Genomic DNA, 23,343 nt, shown 5'->3' with positions numbered 1-23,343 from the left:
CCTTCAGCTGTCTTTATCTTATATTCTTTAATCAGTACATTTCATCAATATGTACTTGTATCCTTTCATTCATTCCACAGACATTTACTGGGAGCCTCCTTATTAATGCTCATATACAGAGGAGAACAGAAAAATTAAGATGACATTTTGTTTCCCCAGGAAGTTCATAATAATAAATAAAATGCATAGTTTAAGTTTTATATATAAAGGTATATGTAAAGTACAGTTAAAAAGAAGCAAATTACTAAAGAAATTAGGGCGATTTTACTTAGGGAGTAATACTAAGAAGTTCATGAACTTCTCTATTAATGTATTCTGTAGCTAGAGCACAGAGTTAGCAGACTACTGGAGATGAGGATGAAAAGAATTTGACAATTTATGGTGCATTTCTTCATAGATGGTTTAGACTGATAAGATTTGCAGATTTGAGGCAATATTACAAATCCACAATAATCATGACAGTGTGGTACTGGTACCAAAACAGACATTCAGACCAATGGAACAGAATAGAGAACCCAGAAATAAACCCAGACACCTATGGTCAGTTAATCTTCAACAAAGGAGTCAAGAATATAAAATGGGAAAAAGACAGTCTTTTCAGCAAATGGTGCTGGGAAACCTGGACAGTTGCATGTAAATCAATGAAGTTGAAACACACCCTCACACCATGCACAGAAATAAACTCAGAAATGGGCAAAAGACCTGAATAGACATTTCTCCCAAGAAGATATACAGATGGCGAACAAGCACATGAAAAAATGCTCAGCATGATTATTAGAGAAATGCAAATCAAAACTACTATGAGGTACCACCTCAAACCAGTCAGAATGGCCATCATTAATAAGTCCACAAATAACAAATGCTGGAGAGAGTGTGGAGGAAAGGGAATCTGCCTACACTGGTAGGAATGTAAATTGGTACAACCACTATGGAAAATAGTGTGGAGGTACCTTAGAAAACTAAATATAGAACTCCCATATGACCTAGCAGTCCCACTCTTGGGCATATAGCCAGACAAAACTTTCCTTAAAAAAGACACATGCACCCCTATGTTCATTGTAGCACTATTCACAGTAGCCAAGACATGGAAACAACCTAAATGGCCATGCACAGATGAATGGATTAAGAAGATATGGTATATAAACACAATTGAATACAACTCAGCCGTAAAAAGAACAAAATAATGCCATTTGCAGCAACATGGGTGGAACTAGAGACTCTCACACTAAGTGAAGTAAGTCAGAAAGAGGAAGACAAATACCATATGATATCATTTATATCTGGAATCTAATACATGGCACAAATGAACCTTTCCACAGAAAAGAAAATCATGGACATGGAGAAAAGACTTGGGGTTGCCCAGAGTGAGGGGGAGGGATTGATACGGACTGGGAATTTGGGGTTAATAGATGTAAACTATTGCCTTTGGAATGGATAAGCTAGGAGATCCTGCTGTATAGCACTGGGAACTATATCTAGTCACTTATAATGGAGCATGATAATGTGAGAAGAAAGAATGTATACATGTATGTGTAACTGGGTCACTGTGCTGTACAGTAGAAAATTGGCAGAACACTGTAAACCAGCTATAATGGAAAAAAGTAAAAATCATTAAATAAAAAAGTAAATAAAAATAAATAAGTTGGTAGCATTGAAGTTTTGTAATATTACAAACGAGTGCGACCTCATTAAGTTAAAAGTGTAAAAAGAATTTGGTAGTATCTAATGTGAGAATTTAGTACAGTGGGGAATATAAACTGTTGCAACTTTTTGGTAATATAGTTTGGTGGTTCCTACAAATGTATATGCTCTTTGGCCTTTTGTTTAACAGTTTCATCACTTTGAATGTGTCATTCTGCTGCCTCCTTGCCTCCATTGTTTCTGCTAAGTCAGCCATTAATCATATTGTCTGGTTTGCTGCTTTCAGGATTTGCTGCGTCTTGGAGTTCTCTTGTGACACAGTGGGTTAAGGATCTGGCATTATCACTACAGTGGCTTGGGTTGCTAATGTGGTACAGGCTCATTCCCTGGCCAGGGAACTTCTGCATGCCGTGGGAGTGGCCCCCAATTTTTTTTTTTGCTGTGTCGTTAGCATAAGTTTTGACTGGTATATCTAGATGTGGTTCTCTTTGTGTTTATCCTTTTTGGGGTTTTTTTCTTTCTTTCTTTTTTTTTTTTTTTTTTTTTTTAGGGCCATGGGTATGGCATATGGAATTTCCCAGTCTAGGGGTTGAATTGGAGCTGTAGTTGCCAGCCTACGTTACAGCCATGGCAAAGCCAGATCCAAACCCTGTCTGCAGCCTCCACTGCAGCTCTCAGCATAGCCGGATCCTTAGTCCACTGAGCAAGGCCAGAGATTGAACCCACATCCTCATGAATATTAGTCAGGTTCTTAACCTGCTGAGCCACAACGGGAACTCTAGTTTTTGAGGTTTCTTGAGCTCTTTGGGTGCTGTATTCAGGCTGTTGCATGCAGAGAAAACTTTGATAATACTCATAAGAGAATTTTAATAATAACGTTATTATCTGAGGGTTTAGGAGTTGAGATGAGAAATTTTTTATTTTCACCTTAAACAGTTGTATGCTGTGTGGTGTATAGCAACATAATATTAATAAATGAAGGTGAGGGTTTTTTTTTTTTTTCATGTAAACTCCAGTAACTGAAACACGCTTGTTTTTCTTAGTATGAAAGAAACTAAATCCTCCCCAATTGTGGATTATAGTTTTTTAATTTCCAACTTGATAGTTTTAAAAATGGTTTCTTGTTTTAATTTGAACTAAACTCGTTTGGAACTTGAGACTGAAACCTTTTCCTTTCCTGATAATGTATTACCCTTTAACCCTCTCAAGTTGAAGCTCACTTTTTCCCTCTATGTGTACCTTATGGCCAAGAGGTGAAGTCATTCTCCCCCTTGGTCTCAGGGCTGTATTCAGACCATTTCTCTACTTCAGTTTAAAATCCCCATAAATCCTTTGAGACTTGTGTTATCCAGCTGTTTCATGGTCCTTTGTGCTTAGACTTCTTGGTTTGTCCCACTTAATTATTTGTAGTGCTAACACCTCACTCACAGGCTTTTCTTTCTCCCAAGGCTTGCTGTCAATCCAGTGTGATTTCATGTCTATATTTATTGTTCATTCTACACCCTAGCCCTGTAGCTCTCAAAGTGTAGCCCCCCAACCAGCAGCATCACCTTCACCTCGGAATGTTATGAGAATGCACATTTTCAGGCCTAGCTCCAGACTGCTGAATCAGAAACTCTGGGTATAGGGCCCAGCAGTATGAACCACAAGCTCTCTTAGTATGGTTCTGATGCATGCTTCAGTTTAAGAACTCCTGCCTTTCATTTCTATGTTTTACTCATTTCCAGTAAAATCTCCTTTACCTCAGCCACCTACAACTAAGGCCACCATTGTAGGCCTACTTCTCATCTACTCTAATTGACTTTACAAAATCACCTTCCCTGCCTTTACCTAAAAGAGTACTCCTCTGAGTTCTGTTCTATTCACTATTCTCACTCTGTAATTTATACACTTTTCCTAGGCATACACTGGGAATTCCCTCTTTTGAGCTTGAGACTTACGTATCCCACTGCCTTTCAGGCATCTCCATTTGTATATTCTTCTGACTTTATCTGGTGCAGCCCTCCTACTACTTCTGTCAACACCAAACTCACTCATTCTACTTGCTTCTAAGTGTCAAAGAATGGCATCACTAGGTATTAAAGCCTTGACTAAATTAGAAATGTTGGTGGTATCCCTGATTCATTTTTGTCCTGTGTTTGTCACAGTCATCCTTGCACCAAAACTCTGTGAATTTTACATCCCTTAAATCCATCCATTTCTCTCTGTTCTTTCTGCCATTGACCTGATCCAGTCCATCATTGTCTTTTAGCTGGGAATCTGCAACTGGCTCCTAAGTGATCTCTTGTAACCAATGTCATCACCTTTCAGTTCTTCTTTACAAATGGCTTCTGTTGTCCTATGCTGTTTACCTTTACAGCTTCATCTTTTGCCTCACCTTTTTTCACATTCTCTGTTCGAGCCACATAGAACTTGATTTTTTGAAAGCACTGTGCTTTTTATTTGCATTTGGTTTGATTTGATTTTTGTTTACTTTTTTCCTACTGTATTCTGACTTTCATGTAAGTAGTATTCTCTTCCTATTTTATTCTTCATCTCACTTAACTTACTTGTCATCTTAGTTATTCTTTGTGCCACAGTTTTAACTGATTTTCATTTTCAATTTGGTAAGCATCCTCTGTGCTCTGAGAGCCCCCATATTTTCCTTACCATACACTTTCATAATTGCCTATATTCGTGTCTGTATTCTTTCTTAGGCTGTAAGTTGACTCCAGGTATCCTATTTATGTTGACCGAATTTCCATTCAAGATGTGTGGCTCTAATCTTGGAAACACTACACTCTGAAATTATTCACTGATCTCTCAAGGCTTCTTAGACTCACTTTTTTTTTTTTTTTTTCTTTCTGCTTTTTAGGGCTGCACCTGTGTCATATGAAAGTTACCAGGCTAGGGGTCTAACTGGAGCTACAGCTGCCGGCCAACACCACAGCCACAGCAACACTGAATCCAGTCCATATCTGCGAACTACACCACAGCTCACGGCAACACTGGATCCCCCACCCACTGTGTGAGGCCAGGGATCAAAACCCACATCCCCATGGTACTAGTTGGATTTGTTTCCTCTGTGCCACAGTGGGAACTTGCTACACTCACTTCTTAAGATTAGCGATTCATTGGGCTCACCTTTTTATTCCTTAGGAACAGGTGTGTAACAGGCACGAGTATAGGCATGTATCCTTGAGTAAATAACTGGAAGTGTATTATTCTCTCTGCTTTCATAAGCATATGTAATCATTGCAAACACCAGGGATTGGTTTGTGCTAAGATACCACTAAGGCTATTTGGCTAAGTGGGTCTCCCTACACAATGGCCTTGTATAGTATACTTTGAGAAATTTTTCATTGTTCCAAGATTTATCCTTGATGTCATCATGAGATTAATGAAAACCATTTATCTAAATTATTTAGAGTTCCCTGGTGGCTCAGTAGGTTAAGGACCTTGTATTGTCACTGCTATGGCTTGGGTTACTCCTGTGGTGCAGGTTCAGTCTCTGGCCTTGGAACTTCTACATGCTAGAGGCACACTAAGTAAATAAATAAATAGATAAATAATCAATCACTTGGGGCAAAATACAGGTTCATCTATTTCTGTTCATCCTAGCAGTTGGTTAGTTTTTTAATGTAGTTGTTTGGGCCTAAATTTCTTTTACTATATATAGCTTCTCTAATAATCTTAGATACACTAAAAGTAAACATGTATCTATTTAGTCTTTAAAGACCTTCAAGTAATATATTTAATTTCATCTTGACTAATCATTATTAGCATTAACCACACACCTGGAATTGTGCTATTCTAGTTTATCCTGCTAGGTTTGTCTGAAAAATGGAATGATTTATTTTCACATATGGAAGTTTTAGAAACAGACAAGCGGAAATAATGTCAGCAACTCATTGCCATCACTTCTAGCAGAATTATGCCAGATTTTTTTTTTTTCGTCTTTAGTGTGGCATATGGAAATTCCCAGCTAGAGAATTGGAGCTGCAGCCACCAGCCTACACCACAGCCACAGTAATGTGGGATCCGAGCCATGTCTGTGACCTACACTACAGCCCACAGCAACATCAGATCCTTAACCCACTGCGCAAGGCCAAAGATTGAACCAGTATCCTCGTGGATACTCCTCAGATTTGTTTCCACTGAGCCATGACAGGAGCTCTGCCAGATGCTTTTTTAATAGCTTTAACTGTTACATCAGATTTTTAAAAAATGGATCTTAGAATCTTAGTATCTTAGAGACAATGCATACCTCTGTTGGCTCAATCTCTACTTGTCTGAGAAGGACAGAAATGTTCTTTTTAAAAATAAATTGTCTTGGGGTTTCTGTTGTGGCTCAACAGGTTAAGAACCCGACTAGTATCCATGAGGATGCAGGTTCAATCCCTGGCCTTGCTCACTGATTTAAGGATCCTGTGTTGCTGCAAGCTTCATTGTAGGTCACAGATGTGCCTTGGATCTGGCATTGTTGTGGCTGTGACGTGCAGCTCTGATTCGACCCCTAGCCTGGGAAATGGCCATATGCTGCTGGTTCAGCCCTTTAAAAAAACAAAAACAAAAAAAAAGTTGTCCTGGAGTTGCTGGTGGTGCAGTGGGTTAAGAATCTGGTGTTGTCATTGCTGTGTCAAAGGCTCAGTCCCTGGCCTGGGAACTTCGGTATGCTGCAAATATGGACAAAAGGAAAAAAATAATAAATAGTCTTAATACATGCCTTTTAACTAAACTATGTAAAGTGAGGAAATTGCTGCCTCTGGCTGTCACTTTCATCTTTTCTATCCCCAAATTTCTGTTAGGTACCTAATTACTTTATACTGTCAGCTTTATAGTTATTCTTTTCTATTCTGGAACAGATTCTTTTATGTTTTGTCAGTCAGTTTATTTTATTTTTTATCTTTACAAAGACAACCTTTATTGATAGGTACTAGCTCCCAGGGTCAGCTCTGAGGTGAAGGAGGGCCCCAGCCCCTTCCCATTGCCTGGACACCTGCTGGCCAAGTGATAAGGTGAGGGGACTCCTGTGGTGCTGAGACTAGAAGTGGGGCCTTTCCTGCAGCCCATGGGTATATGGGGGGCCTCAGAGGCCCTGAGTAGAACTGACCCAGAACCTGTGTGAGTGTAAGGCCAGGACACCCAGCTGGTGGGCTGCACCCAGGGCTTCTTTGTCACCCAGAGCTGGTGGCAATTGGCAGCTGCCTCTCTTGGCACCCAAGACAAGAAGAGAAAGTGGCCACTGCCATGAAGAACAAAGATGCTTTGAAGACAGATTGCTGGAGACTAAGGCCTGATGGGCACAGTGGAGGCAGTTCCCTCTACCTGTGGCCTTGTCAGCTGTCCTTGTCTCCATTGCTCTTCTGCTCTGAGCTGTGGCCTTGGTCAGCTTCCCTGATTCCCTCTTCAGGACACTAAGCTGAGTCTGTGAGCTCTCCAGGATTTTGAGGTAGGCAGCCTCTGTCTCTGCATGATGGTCCCATCAAACTCTTTACAAGAGGTGATCTTGTGAGCCAGGTTCTTGTTGACTTGGGCCAACTTCTCTTCAGCTGCCTCACTTCATTCTGCAGCCACTGTTTCTCATCCTTCTCCTGCTGGATCTGTTTGCACATCTCTTCCTGCTTCTGACACAGCTCCTTGATGCATTTGACCAGCTTGTTGTAGTTCTGCAGTGCTGTGCCCTTCTGCGTCATGGTGGACGCTCTAGCCACTGCTACCACATCTGTCTGTTTTGTCAATAAGTTTAGTCAAAAAATTGTAAACCAGTACTTTTATAATATTATAACTGTGCAAATATTACATAAAACCAAATAATCAAATAGATCCAGAGAAGTATGTCTAGTCCTCAAGTCTGTGCTGCTCCAAGAAGAATATTCCAGACATCCAAGTCAGATGTTTATTTTTTACATTCCATATAATATGTATAATGTATTATATATATAAAGGTTGTGAAGCCGCATAGATCCTTAAGTGAAGTCATACAGTTTGTACTATCTGAGGCAAGAGAAAAAAACTAAACTTCAATAGACATGTTAATCCCAGTCTAGCAGAGCATCTCATCTTTTACAATGGAAATGCATCATTCTTGTTTAGTTATAATAGGTTCGATTTCCAATGTATTGGTTTTCACTGTACTTTTTTTTTTAAGTTCTAAAATAAATTCAGGGAATTCTCCTTGTGGCTCAGCGGTAACGAACCTGACTAGTATCCATGAGAGTGCAGGTTCGATCCCTGGCCTTGCTTAATGGGTTAAGGATCTGGTGTTGTGTGAGCTGTGGTGTAGGTCACAGATGTGGCTCGGATCTAGCGTTGCTGTGGCCATGGCATAGGCTGGTAGATGTAGCTCTGATTGGACCCCTAGCCTGGGAACCTTCATATGCCGCAAGTGTAGCCCTATATAAAAAAATAAATTAAAAAAATTCTGTAAAGTGTGTAAAGTACATTAACTTAAAAAGTATGTTTTGCTAACCACCCAGATCAAGGTATAGAGCTTTTCTAGTACTTAGGGTGTTTGTCCTTGTCCCCCTTCCCAGGCAGTATTCTGACTTTGCCTGTTTTTGAACTTCATTCAGATGGAATTATGTAGCACATAATCTTTTTCTGTGTATCTACTTTGTTTAACAAAATGTATGTCTTTGAGATAATGTGCATGTTGTTAAGTATGTATGTTTTTTAGGGTTTTGTTTGTTTGCTGTGGAGTATTTCATCCTCTCAATAATAGACACTTGGAGGTTTTTTTGGTTTGACTACTGTGAAAAAAACTGCAAAGAATATTCCTAAATGTGGGTAGGCACGTTGTGATTTCTTTGGGGTGTATACTCAGGAGTGAGATTTTTATCTCTTAATAGGTACTGCCAAAGTATGTATCTGCTTTCCCAAAGTGGTTTTACTTCTACTCCTCCTCTGTGTTACTACTTTAGTGTTTGTTCACACTTGTATCACTAGTCTTTTTTAATTTTACCCATTCTCATAGGTGTGTAGGGATATCTCATTGTGGTTTTAATTTGCATTTCCCTGGTAGATAATGAACACCTTTCTTTGGCTATCCCTTTTTATGAAGTACCCATTCTTAAAATTTTGTTATTTTGCCTATTAATTACTTTTTGAGAATCCTTTAAATACTCTGAAATTTAAATACTTTAAATACTGTTTGTCGGATAGATGCGTTAAGAACTATTTTCCCCAGTGTTGAGCTTACCTTTTTCCCCCTCTCTGAATGATTTTTGATAAACAAAATTTTGTTTATTTATTTATTTAGTCTTTTTTTTTTTCTTTCTTTTTTTTTTTTTTAAGGGCCGCACCCACGGCATATGGAGGTTCCCAGGCTATGGGTCGAATCCGAGCTACAGCTGCTGGCTTACGCCAGAGCCACAGCAATGCCAGTTCCAAGCCGTATCCGCACCCTACACTACAGCTTATGGCAACACTGGATCCTTAATCCACTGAGCGAGGCCAGGGATCAAACCTGCAACCTCATGGTTCCTAATCAGATTTATTTCCTCTCTGCCACGACGGAAACTCAAAAAAAAGCTTACCTTAATGGGATCTAGTTTATTTATCATTTCCCTGCATTTATGATTATTGCTACTTAAGAAATTTTTGTGGACTTCCCTTGTGGCTCAGCAAGTTAAGGACCTGGCATTGTCACTGTTGTGATTCTTGCCCAGGAACTTCTGCATGCATGCTGGCCTGGAACATTCTGCATGAAGAAATCTTTGCATACTCCAAGGTGTATTTGTTTTTAAGGCAGGCTACAGAGGATTTATGAAGAATGCTTGGAAAACATATAACTTTTTAATTAATTTTTTTTAAGGCCATATCTGTGGCATATTGAACTTCTCAGGCTAGGAGTTGAATTGGAGCTGCAGCTACTGTCTTACGCCACAGCCATAGCAACACCATATCCGAGCCACATCTGTGACCTATGATGCAGCTTTCGGCAGCTTCGGATCTTTAACCCACTGAGTGAGGCCAGGGATCAAAACCACATTTTCAGGGACACTTAACCCGCAGTCACAATGGGAACTCCAAAAACATACGACTTTAAAGTTGTATGTCTCATGGTAGAATAAATGCCCCCATTATTTCTGTACAATGAAATAGAAAAGCACTACTTTTGTATTCTAAGTAGGAAATTTATCACAAATGTTACTGTATACTGTCTGTTATATATGCTTAAGGGATCAGAGTTCATACTGAAATAATTCCCTCATCTCATGAAATGTAAAATGAAATAATTTGTCAAGTTTTGGTAATTAATAAGATAAAGTTTTACAGATTGGGGTTAAGTTACTGGTTATTATTATTAAAACTTTAAAAACGTTGGGTTTTTTTGTTTCTTTGTTTGCTGTGCCCATGGCATGTGAACATTTCCAGGCCAGGGATTGAACCCACGCCATTGCAGTGACAATGCCCTATCCTTAAACTGCTGCACTACAAGGGAACTCCTAAAAATGTTTTTGGGCTATTAATGTAAAGTTATAAATTAAAGGGAAGCAGAGGAAGGTGTGGGAGAGCTGGGTGAAGTTGATTCTGTGGGGTCTTAGAGGCCATTATAAGGTCTTTGGACTTTAAGATAGAGTCGTGAAAGGATTTTGAGCAGAGGTCATAGAAGATTACTCTGACTCCTGGTATTAAAAAGAGCATAAATGGGAGCAGGGAGATTGGGTGGTTTAAATGGGAGGCTATTAAACCACCAGAGACAATGGTTTGAATAGCCAAGGAGGTGGAGAGAAATGCCAAGGAGGTGGTTTGAGTAGCCAAGGAGGTGGAGAGAAATGGTTGGATTTTGGTTCTGTTTTCAAGGTAGATTCGGTTAAGGCTTTGATAAAAGAAGGAGATGAGCCAGAGATGACTGTAAGGTCATTTTGACCTTTGATTGTGATTAGATGTATTCAGATGATAGTAAATGTTATATTTCTTTCTCTTTTTGGGGGGGCCGTACCTATGGCATACAAAAATTCCTGGGCCAGGAATCAAACCCAAACCATAGCAGTGATAGTGCTGCCTCTTATAAAGATATTAATCATCACATTGTCATAATCCTACAACCCAAATGCCCGCCAGCAGGAGAAGATGGAGTGTGGTACAGCCATTAAAAAAAGATTTATGGAAGTTCTCCGGTGTCTTGCAATATTTTAATTAAATAATAATATAATTAAAATACGGATTATTTTAAGACATTGGAAAGTACCTATAATAATGTTTTTAAAAAACAAACAAACAAAAAAACAAAAAAGATATACATTCCTGCTGTGGTACCTTGGGTTACTGATCCGGCTTGTCTTTGTGGTGGTGCCAGTTCAGTACCCAGCTTGGCACAGTAGATCAAGGATCTGGTGTTGCTGTAGCTGTGGTGTAATTTTCAGCTCTGGCTTGGATTCAGTCCCTGGCCTGAGAACTTCCATATGCCATGGGTGTAGCTGAAACAAAACAAAACAAAAAAATAATATGTGGTACGGTCTCTATTTAAAATTATGTACCATACCCTTACCAAAAAAGAGGGAAGGGTCCAGGTTCCTAAGAATGTTGAGTGATTAATCTTCCTGAGTGCTAGGGTTACAGATGATTTTTATTTCCTACTTTATACTTGTCTGTAATTGGAAAGAAACCTTTTCAAAGAAAAGCATTTCATCATTAGTCCTAAATTGAAGTATGATATTATTGAGTTACTCAGGGTGATATATAAGGCATAGTTTAGTATTTGACATACCAAAAATAATCCTTGTGTTTTAAAGTTACCTGGTTTCAGAGTTTCCACTGTGGCACAGTTGGTTAGGGATCAGGCATTGTCTCTGTAACAGTATAGGTTCGATCCCCACCCCTGCACAGTAGGTTAAGGATCCAGCGTTGCTGCAGCTGTGGTGTAGGTCACAGCTCTGACTCGGATTTGATCCCAGGCCTGGAACTTCTTTATGCTGAGGGTGCAGCTGAAAAAGCCGGAGAAAAGAAGGCATTCAGTAGAAGTCATTATGTTTACCTTCATAAAGAGCTGACTTCTATGATGAGAGTTGGCATATTTTCAGCCTAAGTGATGGCAGCAGGTACTTCGTGTAGAGAATTAGCTTATCAATAGCCAGGTTGACACTTGTCTTCTTGAGAGTGCTTAGTATTTCCAAGATAGGGGAAATCACTTTCTTTTTCTTCCCTATCACCAAATTAACTAAGGCCTAGTAGCTATTTGCAGACCTTTATTTGCTCAAGTTATAGTCATCTCTAAGATGTCATTAAAGTTTGTCATATCAGAGAAGCATTGTGGGTAATAGCAGTAAGGTATTTGAAAATCAGTAAGATTCGGAAATCAGGGATTCTGATTTTGAGTCTGATTCTTTCCAATTAATACTTTTTTCTTTTTACCGCCACACCTGCAGAATATGGAAGTTCCTGGCCTAGGGATTGAACCAGAGCTGCAGTGGCTGAGATCAAACCTGCACCACAGCAGTGACCATGCTGAGCCACCAGGGAACTCTGTATTTCCACTTTTTGTAAAAAAAATTGTGTTATTATTTGATCATGTGTGTGCAAGATTTTTATTGAACACCTTTTTTTAATTCTCTTGAAAATAATATGGCATGGAGTGGAATTGCTGGGTCATGTTGTAGTTCTTTGTTTAACTTCTGAGGAACTGCCAAGTACACTAATTCTCTTTATACTTCATCTTCAAAATGTTGAGGCCAGGCAGTGTATTGGATATAAAAGATCTTTCCATCAAGCTTATTGTTAGGTTGGGGGAAAGGAAGCAGGAAGGCAGATATTAAACAAATGATTATACAGATAGCTGTCTAATGAAAATTGTGACACATTTTATAAAAGATTTATATTGTGCCATGAGAACTGAGGGGTGTTGATTTACATCTAGACTGCTGTGGGAAATTGTCAGAAAAGGCCTTCTTGAGTAATAATAAATATTAGCTGAGTAAAATAAAATAATCTAAGTGCTTACTGAGTGATTACTATTTGCCATGCACTATTCTATCTCACAGCTCTTTTTCTGCTATCCATTTTATAGATTAGTAAACTGAAAAATGGAGAAGTCAGAGAATTTACCCTCAGTTCATAGCTAATAAGTTATGAAACCAATATTCAAACCTAAGCTGTCTCACCTCAGAGCCCCACTGTGATCATCTTTTGTTTCCTTTCCAAGGGAAATAGCCCCAAACAAAAACCTCTGAGAAAGGGTGATCCATAGTATTTTGAAAGAATATAGATGTGAGAGGAATACACTGAAAATGGCACAGGACAGGATATAGGGTCTTGTGGAAGAAGAGCAGTGAGTGGGATAAGAAACTCAAGAATTACATGAGGCCAAGTTGTACAAAACTTTCTTGTTCATTGAAAGTATTTTAGTGAAATTGTGTTATGCATTTTTGTTTGTTTGTTTGTTTGTTAGGGCCACAGCTATGGCATATGGAGGTTCCCAGGCTAGGTATATAATTGGAGCTACAGCAGCTGGCCACAGCCACAGCCATGCCAGATATGAGCCACATCTCCAACCTACACCACAGCTCACGGCAACGCCGGATCGTTAACCCACTGAGCAAGGGCAGGGACCGAACCCGCAACCTCATGGTTCCTAGTCGGATTCGTTAACCACTGCACCACGACGGGAACTCCGTCATTTTCTTAAAAACATGAGAGTATTTGCCATTAAAACTAATGAAACTTAAGCTTCAGGGTTTTTCACTTTCCTGGGATCCTATGAGTTCAAGAAATTCTTGTGAATTATATAGTGTTCTAGATGGACAAGGAAAGACAGGTTGCAGTTAGTAAGCATTTCTAATAAATTACCAAGAAATTTCAGAAGAAGGAGCCATCATAATTATATATACAAAACCTAGATCTGTTTGTGAACATTTCTGTTGATATTCCTTTATTTCAAGCACTGATTTTTTGGGAGTACCCATTGTGGCTCAGTGGAAATGAATCCATCTAGTATCTATGAGGATGCAGGTTTGATCCCTGGCCTGCCTCAGTGGGTTAAGGATCCAGCATCGCCGTGAGCTGTGGTGTAGATCCAAGATGCACCTTGGATCTGGTGTTGGCTGTGGCTGTGGTGTAGGCCAGTGGCTGTAGCTCCAATTCAACCCCTAGCCTGGGAACTTCCATATGCTGTGATGAGGCCCTACAAAGCAAAAGTGGGGGGTGGGGGCACTGATTTTGGGGGGGGGGTATCTTAGAATTTAAGAAACAGAGAGAGAGGTAGTTCCCTTGTGCTTCAGCAGGTTAAGGATCCAGTGTTGTCACTGCTGTGGCTCTGGTTATAGCTGTGGCACAGGTTCAATCCCTGGCCCAGCAATTTTAGGAAAATATTTTTTGAAATGGTTAATAAACTTGAGTTCTCATGGAATGTTTTTTGAGCCATGTTTGGCCTATAATAAAAATACTTCAAAAGTTAATATTTTGTAGGTAAGGACAAAAAGGAAAAGAAAACAGAGGGAAGCATCTACCAAAATAAACATAGAGACTTTGAAATTATTGTTTTGATTACTGCAGTTGTATTTGTTGACAGGTTATGTGTATTTTAGTGTTTTCAAATTAAGGCAGTTTTTATAACAGCATTGGAATTTTATAAATGTGGAAAATACTCTTAGCTGAAAATCTCCTAATAAACTGTTTTTATTCTCACTTTTAGGCGCCTGATCACAGATTCAAAAGTTAAATTAAAGTATCAGCATTTAATAACAAATAGTTTTGTAGAGGTAAGTGATTTCTTGTAAGTTTTCTTTCTTTAAATAAAAGGAATTCTGTTTATTAATAGAAATACCAGTATAACCTGGAATTTTAATTGTAGAAAGTAATTTTCATTTTTTATTGGAGTTTAAATTGAAGGTCAGATCTTCTAGGAGATAGCAATTTTTAGGAATACATTTTTTGAAATGGTCAATAAACTTGAGTTCTCATGGAGTGTTACTTAAGCCACATTTTGTGCTATAATAAAAGTACTTCATAAGCTAATATTTCTTTTGGAGAACTAAAATGCATTTTTTTCCTGTGGTATGGTAAGTAGATTTTGTTCTTAGAAGAGTTTTTTATGGTCAAAGAGAGAAATTCCATGTGTATCCCTTAGTTTGTTTCATACTATTCTATAGCATGTAAATTTCTTCTCTGAGTAGAAGCATATCTTGTTTTCTTTCATCTTTTAAAATTGCCCTTCAGTAGAACCATAGGCACACTGATGCTTGATCACATAATAGGTAATTAGTTTATATATTTTATTATACCAGGTCTTCAAGGGATCTATAATCTTAGAAAAACAGTATATCCAAAAGCATTGGTGTAAAAGATTAAGTATTGACTGCAGATTTCATCCCCACTTTGTGAGTGTGGGGAGGTAATGTAAGTAATTGTTTGGTGTAATAGGAAATCTTCCATCATGATGTGATTTGCTGTCATTTTTTATTTTATAATTTGTATGTCAGTGTAATCGACTGTTAAAGTGGTGTCCTGCCCCAGATTGCCACCATGTTGTGAAAGTTCAATATCCTGACGCTAAACCTGTTCGCTGCAAATGTGGGCGCCAGTTTTGGTAAGCAAGTGATTCCTAAATTGGAATAGTGCATGTAGCTTTTCTAGTTATTTTCAGTAGTAAATAGTAGAAAAAATTCTTTACTTGAGGTAGGTGGGTGATGTTGATTTTAAATAGTATTATATATTATAATATATAATAATAGTATATATTATTCATATAATATATATATGAATGACTGGGTCACTCTGGTGTACAGCAGAAATTGGCACAACAGTGTAAATCAACTATACTTTAAAAAATTTTTTTTAATTAAAAAAAATTGATTTAAAAGGTACATTTTCCTCTTTTGTTTTGGCCATACTCACAGCATGTTCAAGTCCCCGAGCCAGGGATTGAACTGCACCATAGTTGGGGCCTCTGCCACAGCTGCTGCAGTACTATATCCTTAACCCGCTGCACCACGAAGGAATTTCCTACAAGTCACATATTGAAATAATTTTTCCTCTTTCTTTGTTGCTCTAATTTTTGGATTCATTTTCTTAGGGGGAAAAATGCAGCTGTAGTCACATTTACTTGTCTGCTTCACTGGAACTTATATAGGAGCAGACTTAAAGATCTGAACAGGAATTCAGTTCTCATTTCTGATTAACTGCTTATTTTGTAAATTATGTTTGGTGCCTTTATGGCTTCTGATCTGTTTTTAGGTTATCTCAGGAAATAAAATAAACAGGTGTTTTGTTTTATTTGATTTTAAATTCCTTTGCTCTGACAAGTAATTTTACTCCTAAAAAAAAAAAAAAAAGCGGAGTTCCCATTGTGGCGAAGTGGAAACAAATTCACTTAGGAACCATGAGGTTGTGGGTTTGATCCCTGGCATTGCTCATTGGGTTAAGGATCCAGTCTTGCCGTGAGCTGTGGTGTAGGTCAAGGACGAGGCTCAGATCTGGCGTTGCTGTGGCTCTGGTGTAGTCTGGCAGCAACAGCTCTGATTGGACCCCTATCCAGGAACCTCCATATGCCACAAGTGTGGCCCTGAAAAGATAAAAAAGACCGAAAAAAAATGCAAATACATTTAGAAAGATAAAACTCGGTTGATTAGATATACTGGGGATTTTTTGTTTGTTTTGTTTTGTTTTGTTTTTTAGGCCGCATCTGTATCATATGGAAGTTCTTAGGCCAGGGATTGAACTTGGGCCATTGCAGTGACAATGCTGAATCCTTAACCCTCTGTGCCACAAGGAAACTCCTAGATGTGCTATTTTTTTAACTAAGAGTTTTTCTGTGGGGCCTCTGGCCACAGTTCTCTTGGTAACATGCATTCTTGGGAGTTCTATAACATAGTCTTTAGCCTTTGACTTCTAGATTCAACTTAACAGGGTATTTCCAATACCCCATATTAAAGAATTAAAATGATCTTCCATTCCCTTTATGGATCTTTTAGGAATGAGAAGCTAATCAAGCCAAGAGGCTCTATAACTATCAAATAGACTTTCTTTTTTATCTTTTGTCGTTTTAGAGCCGCACACATGGAGTATGAAGGTTTCCAGGCTAGGAGTCGAATTGGAGCTGCAGCTGCCGGCCTACGCCACAGCCGCAGCAGTGCTAGATCCGAGCTGTGTCTGCAACCTACATCCACAGCTCAGGGCAACACTGGATCCTTAACCCACTGAGCACGGCCAGGGATCAAACCCATGTCCTCATGGATACTAGTCGGGTTTGTTAACCACTGAGCCACAATGGGAACTCCTAAATAGACATTTTATTGGTGTTCTGTATCATTCTTTTTCTCTCCAGACATCTATAGGATTAGACTTGCACTTCATTAAATACTAAATATTTCTGAAAAGAGTAGATAAACTCATAGTGGTTAAATTGGTATAAAATACATACTATTTTGGTAAAAATTAAATAGGCATTATTGTTTCAGAGTTTCCTGTAGACAGAGGGTGTAATATGATTCCTTACCTAATTTCACATATGCATTTAGTATGAAATATTTTGAATGTAGACATAAGTATAGAGAATAACAAGCAATGGCTACTTACCTAGGTATAACCCAGCTTAATCAAAATCAGTATTTTGTTTTTGCCAAGAAATAGAACATGACAGATATATTTAAAGCCTCTTGGTGTTCCCTTCTCCATCCCATTCCTCATCTTCTTTTCCAAAAATTAACCATTATCTTGACTTAAATTACAGCACTTAATTCTAATTTGCAAAGGATTTTTGGCATTTATAAATTATTTCATTAACTAATCAATTAGCCATTCCATGTTTATTTTTTCACAAGCATTTGTGTTTATTATTAATTTATACTTGTTAAACATGTATTTACCATATGCCTAGAAAACAGGAATTAGCAGTTAATATTTGTCTTAGAGAATGTTTAGTCATAATCTTTTGTTTTATACTGTGGTACAATTTATCTCTGCTGGGCTGGGGTTCGTTTGTTTGGATTATGCAAAGATGTGACCTGTTTGCTTCCTACAGGTCACTGTGTGTTAGTACTAAATTATAGAATTACCCTATAAAGTCAGACTTTTACTCTTCATTTAGAGTCTTAAAATATTTCATATATGCCTATGAAGCATTGGTTAAAAATTTTTTTTTTTTTTTTTTGTCTTTTTGTCTTTTTGCTATTTCTTTGGGCCGCTCCCTTGGCATATGGAGGTTCCCAGGCTAGGGGTCGAATCGGAGCTGTAGCCACCGGCCTACGCCAGAGCCACAGCAACGCAGGATCCGAGCCGCATCTGCAGCCTACACCACAGCTCACGGCAACGCTGGATCATTAACCCACTGAGCCAGGGCAGGGACCGAACCCGCAACCTCATGGTTCCTAGTCGGGTTCGTTAACCACTGCGCCACGACGGGAATTCCAGCATTGGTTAAAATTTAATTTCAAATTAGTGAAATGATTTTATTTTGGTTTCAGTTAGAGAATGGTTGCAGCAAAGAATTATACATATTAAAAACTATTTGAAAAATACAGATGTAACTAAACTGATTGCATTGTTTAACAGTTTGGTAGCTGTTAAGATAGTCATGTATTATGAAATTGTTATCATAGCATGTCTTCATGCTTTCAAGTCATTCCTCATTTCACACACCCAGTATATGCTGATCCTAATACTAAATCCTAAATAATTTACTGTAGAATAAAATAGACATGATTCTTGCCCTTTTATTTGCCATTCACCAGTAACTGGTGAAAGTACTGAGGGACTATGAGGCATGAAGTTGTTTGTTTACTCACAGTATATAGGATAATGCTTTAACTCTTGTGACTCTTGTGTCACTTAACAGCTTTAACTGTGGAGAAAATTGGCATGACCCTGTAAAGTGTAAGGTGAGTTTACCTGGCTTCCCCCTGTCCCTTTTTTCATTGTTTTCTTTTTGGTCAGGGTGTGCAGCAGTTTGATGAGGGATTTCAGTTCACAGACCAGAGACTGAACACAGGCTATTGTAGTGAAAGTGCCAAGTCCTAGCCACTAGACCACCAGGGAACTCCGCTGGCATTTTCTTTTTCTTTTTCCTTTCCTTTTTTTTTTTTTTTTTTTTTTTTGTACTTTTAGGGCCATACCCATGGCATACGGACGTTCCCAGCCTAGGGGTCAAATTGGAACTGTAGCTGCCAGCCTACGTTCAGGATCTGATATGCATCTGCGACCTATACCACAGTTCATGGCAACACCGGATCCTTAACCCACTAAGCGAGGCCAGGGATCAAACCCATGTCCTCATTGATATTGGTCGGGTTTGTTACCACTGAGCCACAATGGGAACTCCTGGCATTTTCATTTTTAAATAAGGTAGTAGAGTACTTCTAAGACATGATGACTGAAAGCCACAGCCCACAATTTTATTTATCCACTAGTGGATGAAAGAGTATGTTTTGTCTTTTTTATTTCAGATGATCTTCGCAATTATTCAGAGAACATTCCTTAGGAGTAAATCATCTCCTGATTATTATCAGGATACTGATGATTAAGTCTCCTCCCTTGGAAGCCTTTATAATTAGCTAACAGGGGTGACACACTTTGCAGCTGGGCTTCTCATCAAGCTCAAGGTTCCCCACTTAGCTTCAGCCAGAGAAAGTCTTCCTGTGGCTGGTTTTGTATTTACCTGGACTAGATTTGAGAATCACAGGATTTCTTGGTTTAAAAGGATGTAAACCCAGTGATAATCTTATCCTTTGGCTTTTACATTTAAGTTTGACTATTTACGTGATGAAGTAATTTGCTCTTCTTTTTTCTTAAGTCTTTTGTGGTACTCTATCTAACAGTTCTTGTTTTCAAACAGTGGTTGAAGAAGTGGATTAAAAAGTGTGATGATGACAGTGAAACTTCTAATTGGATTGCAGCTAACACAAAGGTTGGTATTTTCCTTCGGTAAACTCTTAGTATTGAAACTGATGAGGATAGGTGTAACAGCACTAGCAAAAGCAGTAAGTTTACCTAGTAAAAGGCCTTGTTTTACTTTTCCTCAAAGTTTGCTTTTTCTTTTCAAAGTGATTACCTATTAATAATTTCCCAGAGTTCCCACTGTGCCTCACTGGGTTAAGAACCTAACTAGTATCCATGAGGATGCAGGCTCAATCTCTGGTGTCCCTTAGTGGGTTAAGGATTTAGTGTTGCCATGGCTGTGGTAGAGGCCACAGCTGCAGCTCCAGTTTGACCCCTGGCCCAGGAACTTCTGTATGCCGTAGGTGTAGCCATAAAATGAAGAAATAATACTGATTTTCCTTTACTGTTTATTAATTACTGCAGTGTGCACAGTACTCTGCTTTAGAAGTTTTCTTCTATCAGAAAAATAGTAGTGGGTAATTTTTCTGCCTTGGAGTTTGATAATGCCATTTCAAGTGCTTCTTGGGTATCTTGTAGTATACAAATGTATTGTAGAGTTTATTCTACCTAGTTTAGTATTACTAGGTTATTTTATATTTTTGCTTTTTAAAAGCCCAGGGTTTAACTTTTAAGGAATCATTCTTTAGGGCAGTATTCAGTCAGAATAACTGAGTAACTTTTTATTATGTAATTGAATTGGGCTTAACAAAATTTTTAACATGTTAAACTTCCAAAATATAATTTATTAAGAGACTTGAATCCTGAGAATTAGAAGCTCTGGGATAATATGAATATCCTTGAGGTTTTTTTGGTCAAGCCCATGTATTCCTGGGCCAGGGATCAAACCCACGCCACAGCAGTGACCTGAACTGCTGCAGTGACAACACTGGATCCTTAACCTGCTGCGCCACAAGAGAACTCCCTGTTTTTAATTTTTTGAATTACACTGCTTGTGATTCTGGTTTCAAAATTCAGTCTCACTGTGCCATGAACCACTTTAACCCTAGACAGGTGTCTTACAAATGCAAGTAATCTTGAGTCCTATCTTTATGAGAGGACTTCTTTTCTATCACTAAGTAATAAGCAGGCATTTGAATCCCATCTGTGTAACCAGCCAGTTTCTTAGTAGAAAATTGTATCAACATCCAAACTTTAATTCAGTCTTACAATCTATCCATACATAGGAAGTGACTTGGGTGATGGATAGTAGGGTTATTACTCATGGGCTATCTATTTTTATTATTGTCTTTCACATGTGAAGATGATGCTTTAAAGAATACTAGGAGTTCCCTGGTGGCTCAGTGGGTTGAGGATCTGATGTCATCATTGCTATGGCTTGATTTCACTGCTATGGTGTGGGATTCATCCTTAGCCTAGGACCTTCCACATGCTGTGGGCAAGGCCAAGAAAAGAAAGAGAACACAGAATTGTTTGACCCAGAGTTACTCTTTCCATCACTCAGTCAGAAGACACTGATAAGAAGGAGTGCTGAAATGATAGCCATTAGTACATGATTTTATACCATCAGTACTCTGCTCAACTCCAAAAGATTAAAACATATGTATACATTTCTCTCACTCAGAAAGCATTAGCAGTGAAACATTGAGTCCTAGCTCATAAAATAAATGTCCACATATTTGAGGAATGTAGTGTTGAAATTAATATATCTGTGCTAAAATCATCATGTTAAATATAACTTAAGAAAACTTTACTATAGTATCTAAAAATAATTGATTTTGTTATTTAAAAAAAATTTCCTGGTGTTGCCATTGTGGCTCAGCGAGTTAAGAACCTGGCAGTGTTCATGAGGTTGTTGGTTCAATTCCTGGCCTCGCTCTGTGAGTTAAGCTGCAGCTGCAGCTCTGATTTGACACTTAGCCAGGAACTTCCATATGCCTTGGGAATGGCCATAAAAAGAAGAAAATAAATAAATAACTTCCTAGCCAAGCATTCTTTTTTGAAAAGTGAAGATTTCCCTACCAGAAATTTCATTAAAGTCTCGGAATCCTTAAATATGCTGTCAAACTAATATTTAGGATAGGGCAGTTATATTTTCCCTGCCAGTTTGATTAAACTGTAGCCTTCTTTCTGCATCTAGAAAAATCCTTGAATATTCCAAGATGTTTAAAATAGAGAATTTAGGCTTGAATATGTTTGACTTTGTTTACAAGGTAGAGTCAGAATGCAATTTGTAATAGATTTATCTGCTCAGCAGTTTTATATGAAACAGCATTTTTGGAGTTCCCATCGTGGCTCAGTGGTAACAAACCTGACTAGTATCCATGAGGACGTGGGTTCAATCCCTGGAACCACTCAGTGGGTTAAGGATCTGCTGTTGCCTGTGAGCTGTGGTGTAGGTCTGCAGCTGTAGCTCCAATTCAACCCCTAGCCTGGGAACTTCCGTATGCCATGGGTGTAGCCCTAAAGAGACAAAAAAAGAAAAGAAAAATAAAATGAGTTTTCTCTTGAGACTTTTCAGGAGTTTATTTTTGGTTTTAGTTCCTTTAGTACATTTTTGTAGGTTGTTGACATATTGAGAAATTAATACTATTAGTTAATTAGAGCCAAAAAATATAGAATGAGATAGATATTTTAAGCCTGGAATTAGCTTCTTTGGGAAAATGTATTATTTCTTATGTGACTGATTTCAATAATTTGATTTAAAATGTATAATAAAAATTGCCATATTGATCTATTTTAAATTACTACAGTTTCTTTTATGGGCAGTGTAGGCTGTTCTCCTTTATGGGAGAAATAGTCATCAAACACAAATACATACAGCAGAAATACAAGCTTTACATTTTATTAATAATTTTATTAAAAATTATATGCCAGTTTGAATTTTCTAGATTTTTTTCAAGAGAAAAAACAAAACATGTACCTGCAGGATTATACCTTTGGCTCATTAGCTACCAAGAAAATGATAAAGACTTGGGGAAAACAAAAAAAAAGAAAAAGCATGATCTCTATATAGCACAGTTTTAAATAGACCACAATGAGAAAAATTTAAAACAAGGGTACTTGACAGAAGAAAGTTGGAAAACTCAGTAGACACAAAAACAATTTACCAGTCTTGCCTGCCTGACTCTTGAGGCCAGATTGCTTGGGTTTGAATCCTGACTCTGCCATTTGCTACTTGTGTGGCTTTGGGCTAGCCTCAAATTTTTCTCTGTTTAGTTTATTCATCTGACAAAGGGAAATAGGAATAGGACCACTATGAGGATTCTGAGTTAATGTATATAAAACACTAAGAACGGTGTATAGGAAGTATTCAGTAATTACTTCTTGATGATACTAGAGGAGTATATTATATGAACAAATTGTTTTACCTCTCACAAAACTACTATTTCTATGTGTATAGTTAAAAGTTACTTAAAATATTTCCTCAACCCCACTAAAAATAACTCCTTAACATTTTTTCCCCAGCTGTCCAAAAAAAAAAAAAAATCCTTAAAAGCCAGTAATAATAGTATCTCATTTTTCAGTAGTACTTATTAAATGTTTGACACTGTTCTAAGTGCTTCACATGTATTAATCACAGTAAATGTAGTATTTAAAAATAAACCAAATCTAGAACTGGCTTCTCCTCAGTGTAGCATTGACACCAACTTTATAGTTTCTCTTCATAGGAATGTCCCAAATGCCATGTCACAATTGAGAAGGATGGCGGTTGTAATCACATGGTCTGTCGTAACCAGAACTGTAAAGCAGAGTTTTGCTGGGTGTGTCTTGGCCCTTGGGAACCACATGGATCTGCCTGGTAGGTTGGGGAAATGAAGGGAAGAATGTATTCACACAAGTATGTGATGTATGTGGCGTATTATGAATAAGGTTTCTATTGCATGGAAATCACCATTCACCTAGGGAGCTAAATAAATAAATGAATATATGTGTGACCAGTGTTAGAAA

The 23,343-nt window shown here is 38.2% G+C and overlaps 1 protein-coding gene and 1 pseudogene across 3 annotated transcripts in view; one reads left to right on the top strand and one right to left on the bottom strand.

The window, feature by feature from the left end:
- The window catches only part of ARIH1 (ariadne RBR E3 ubiquitin protein ligase 1), a 116,635-nt gene that overhangs the window by 77,278 nt on the left and 16,014 nt on the right, over positions 1 to 23,343 (top strand). For all 3 annotated transcript variants that reach the window (XM_021099101.1, XM_021099102.1, XM_021099103.1), the window contains 5 exons: positions 14,255 to 14,321; positions 15,042 to 15,148; positions 18,395 to 18,437; positions 19,391 to 19,462; positions 23,064 to 23,194. In XM_021099101.1, the coding sequence (XP_020954760.1) occupies positions 14,255 to 14,321; positions 15,042 to 15,148; positions 18,395 to 18,437; positions 19,391 to 19,462; positions 23,064 to 23,194 (420 nt within the window). The remainder of the gene's footprint in view (positions 1 to 14,254; positions 14,322 to 15,041; positions 15,149 to 18,394; positions 18,438 to 19,390; positions 19,463 to 23,063; positions 23,195 to 23,343) is intronic.
- LOC106504445 lies at positions 6,585 to 7,316 on the bottom strand (annotated as a pseudogene).

The sequence above is a fragment of the Sus scrofa genome, chromosome 7 (assembly GCF_000003025.6).
Source record: "Sus scrofa isolate TJ Tabasco breed Duroc chromosome 7, Sscrofa11.1, whole genome shotgun sequence".
NCBI lineage: Eukaryota > Metazoa > Chordata > Mammalia > Artiodactyla > Suidae > Sus > Sus scrofa.
The sequence above is the reverse complement of the archived record's forward strand: the minus strand, read 5'-3'. Positions and strand labels throughout refer to the sequence as shown.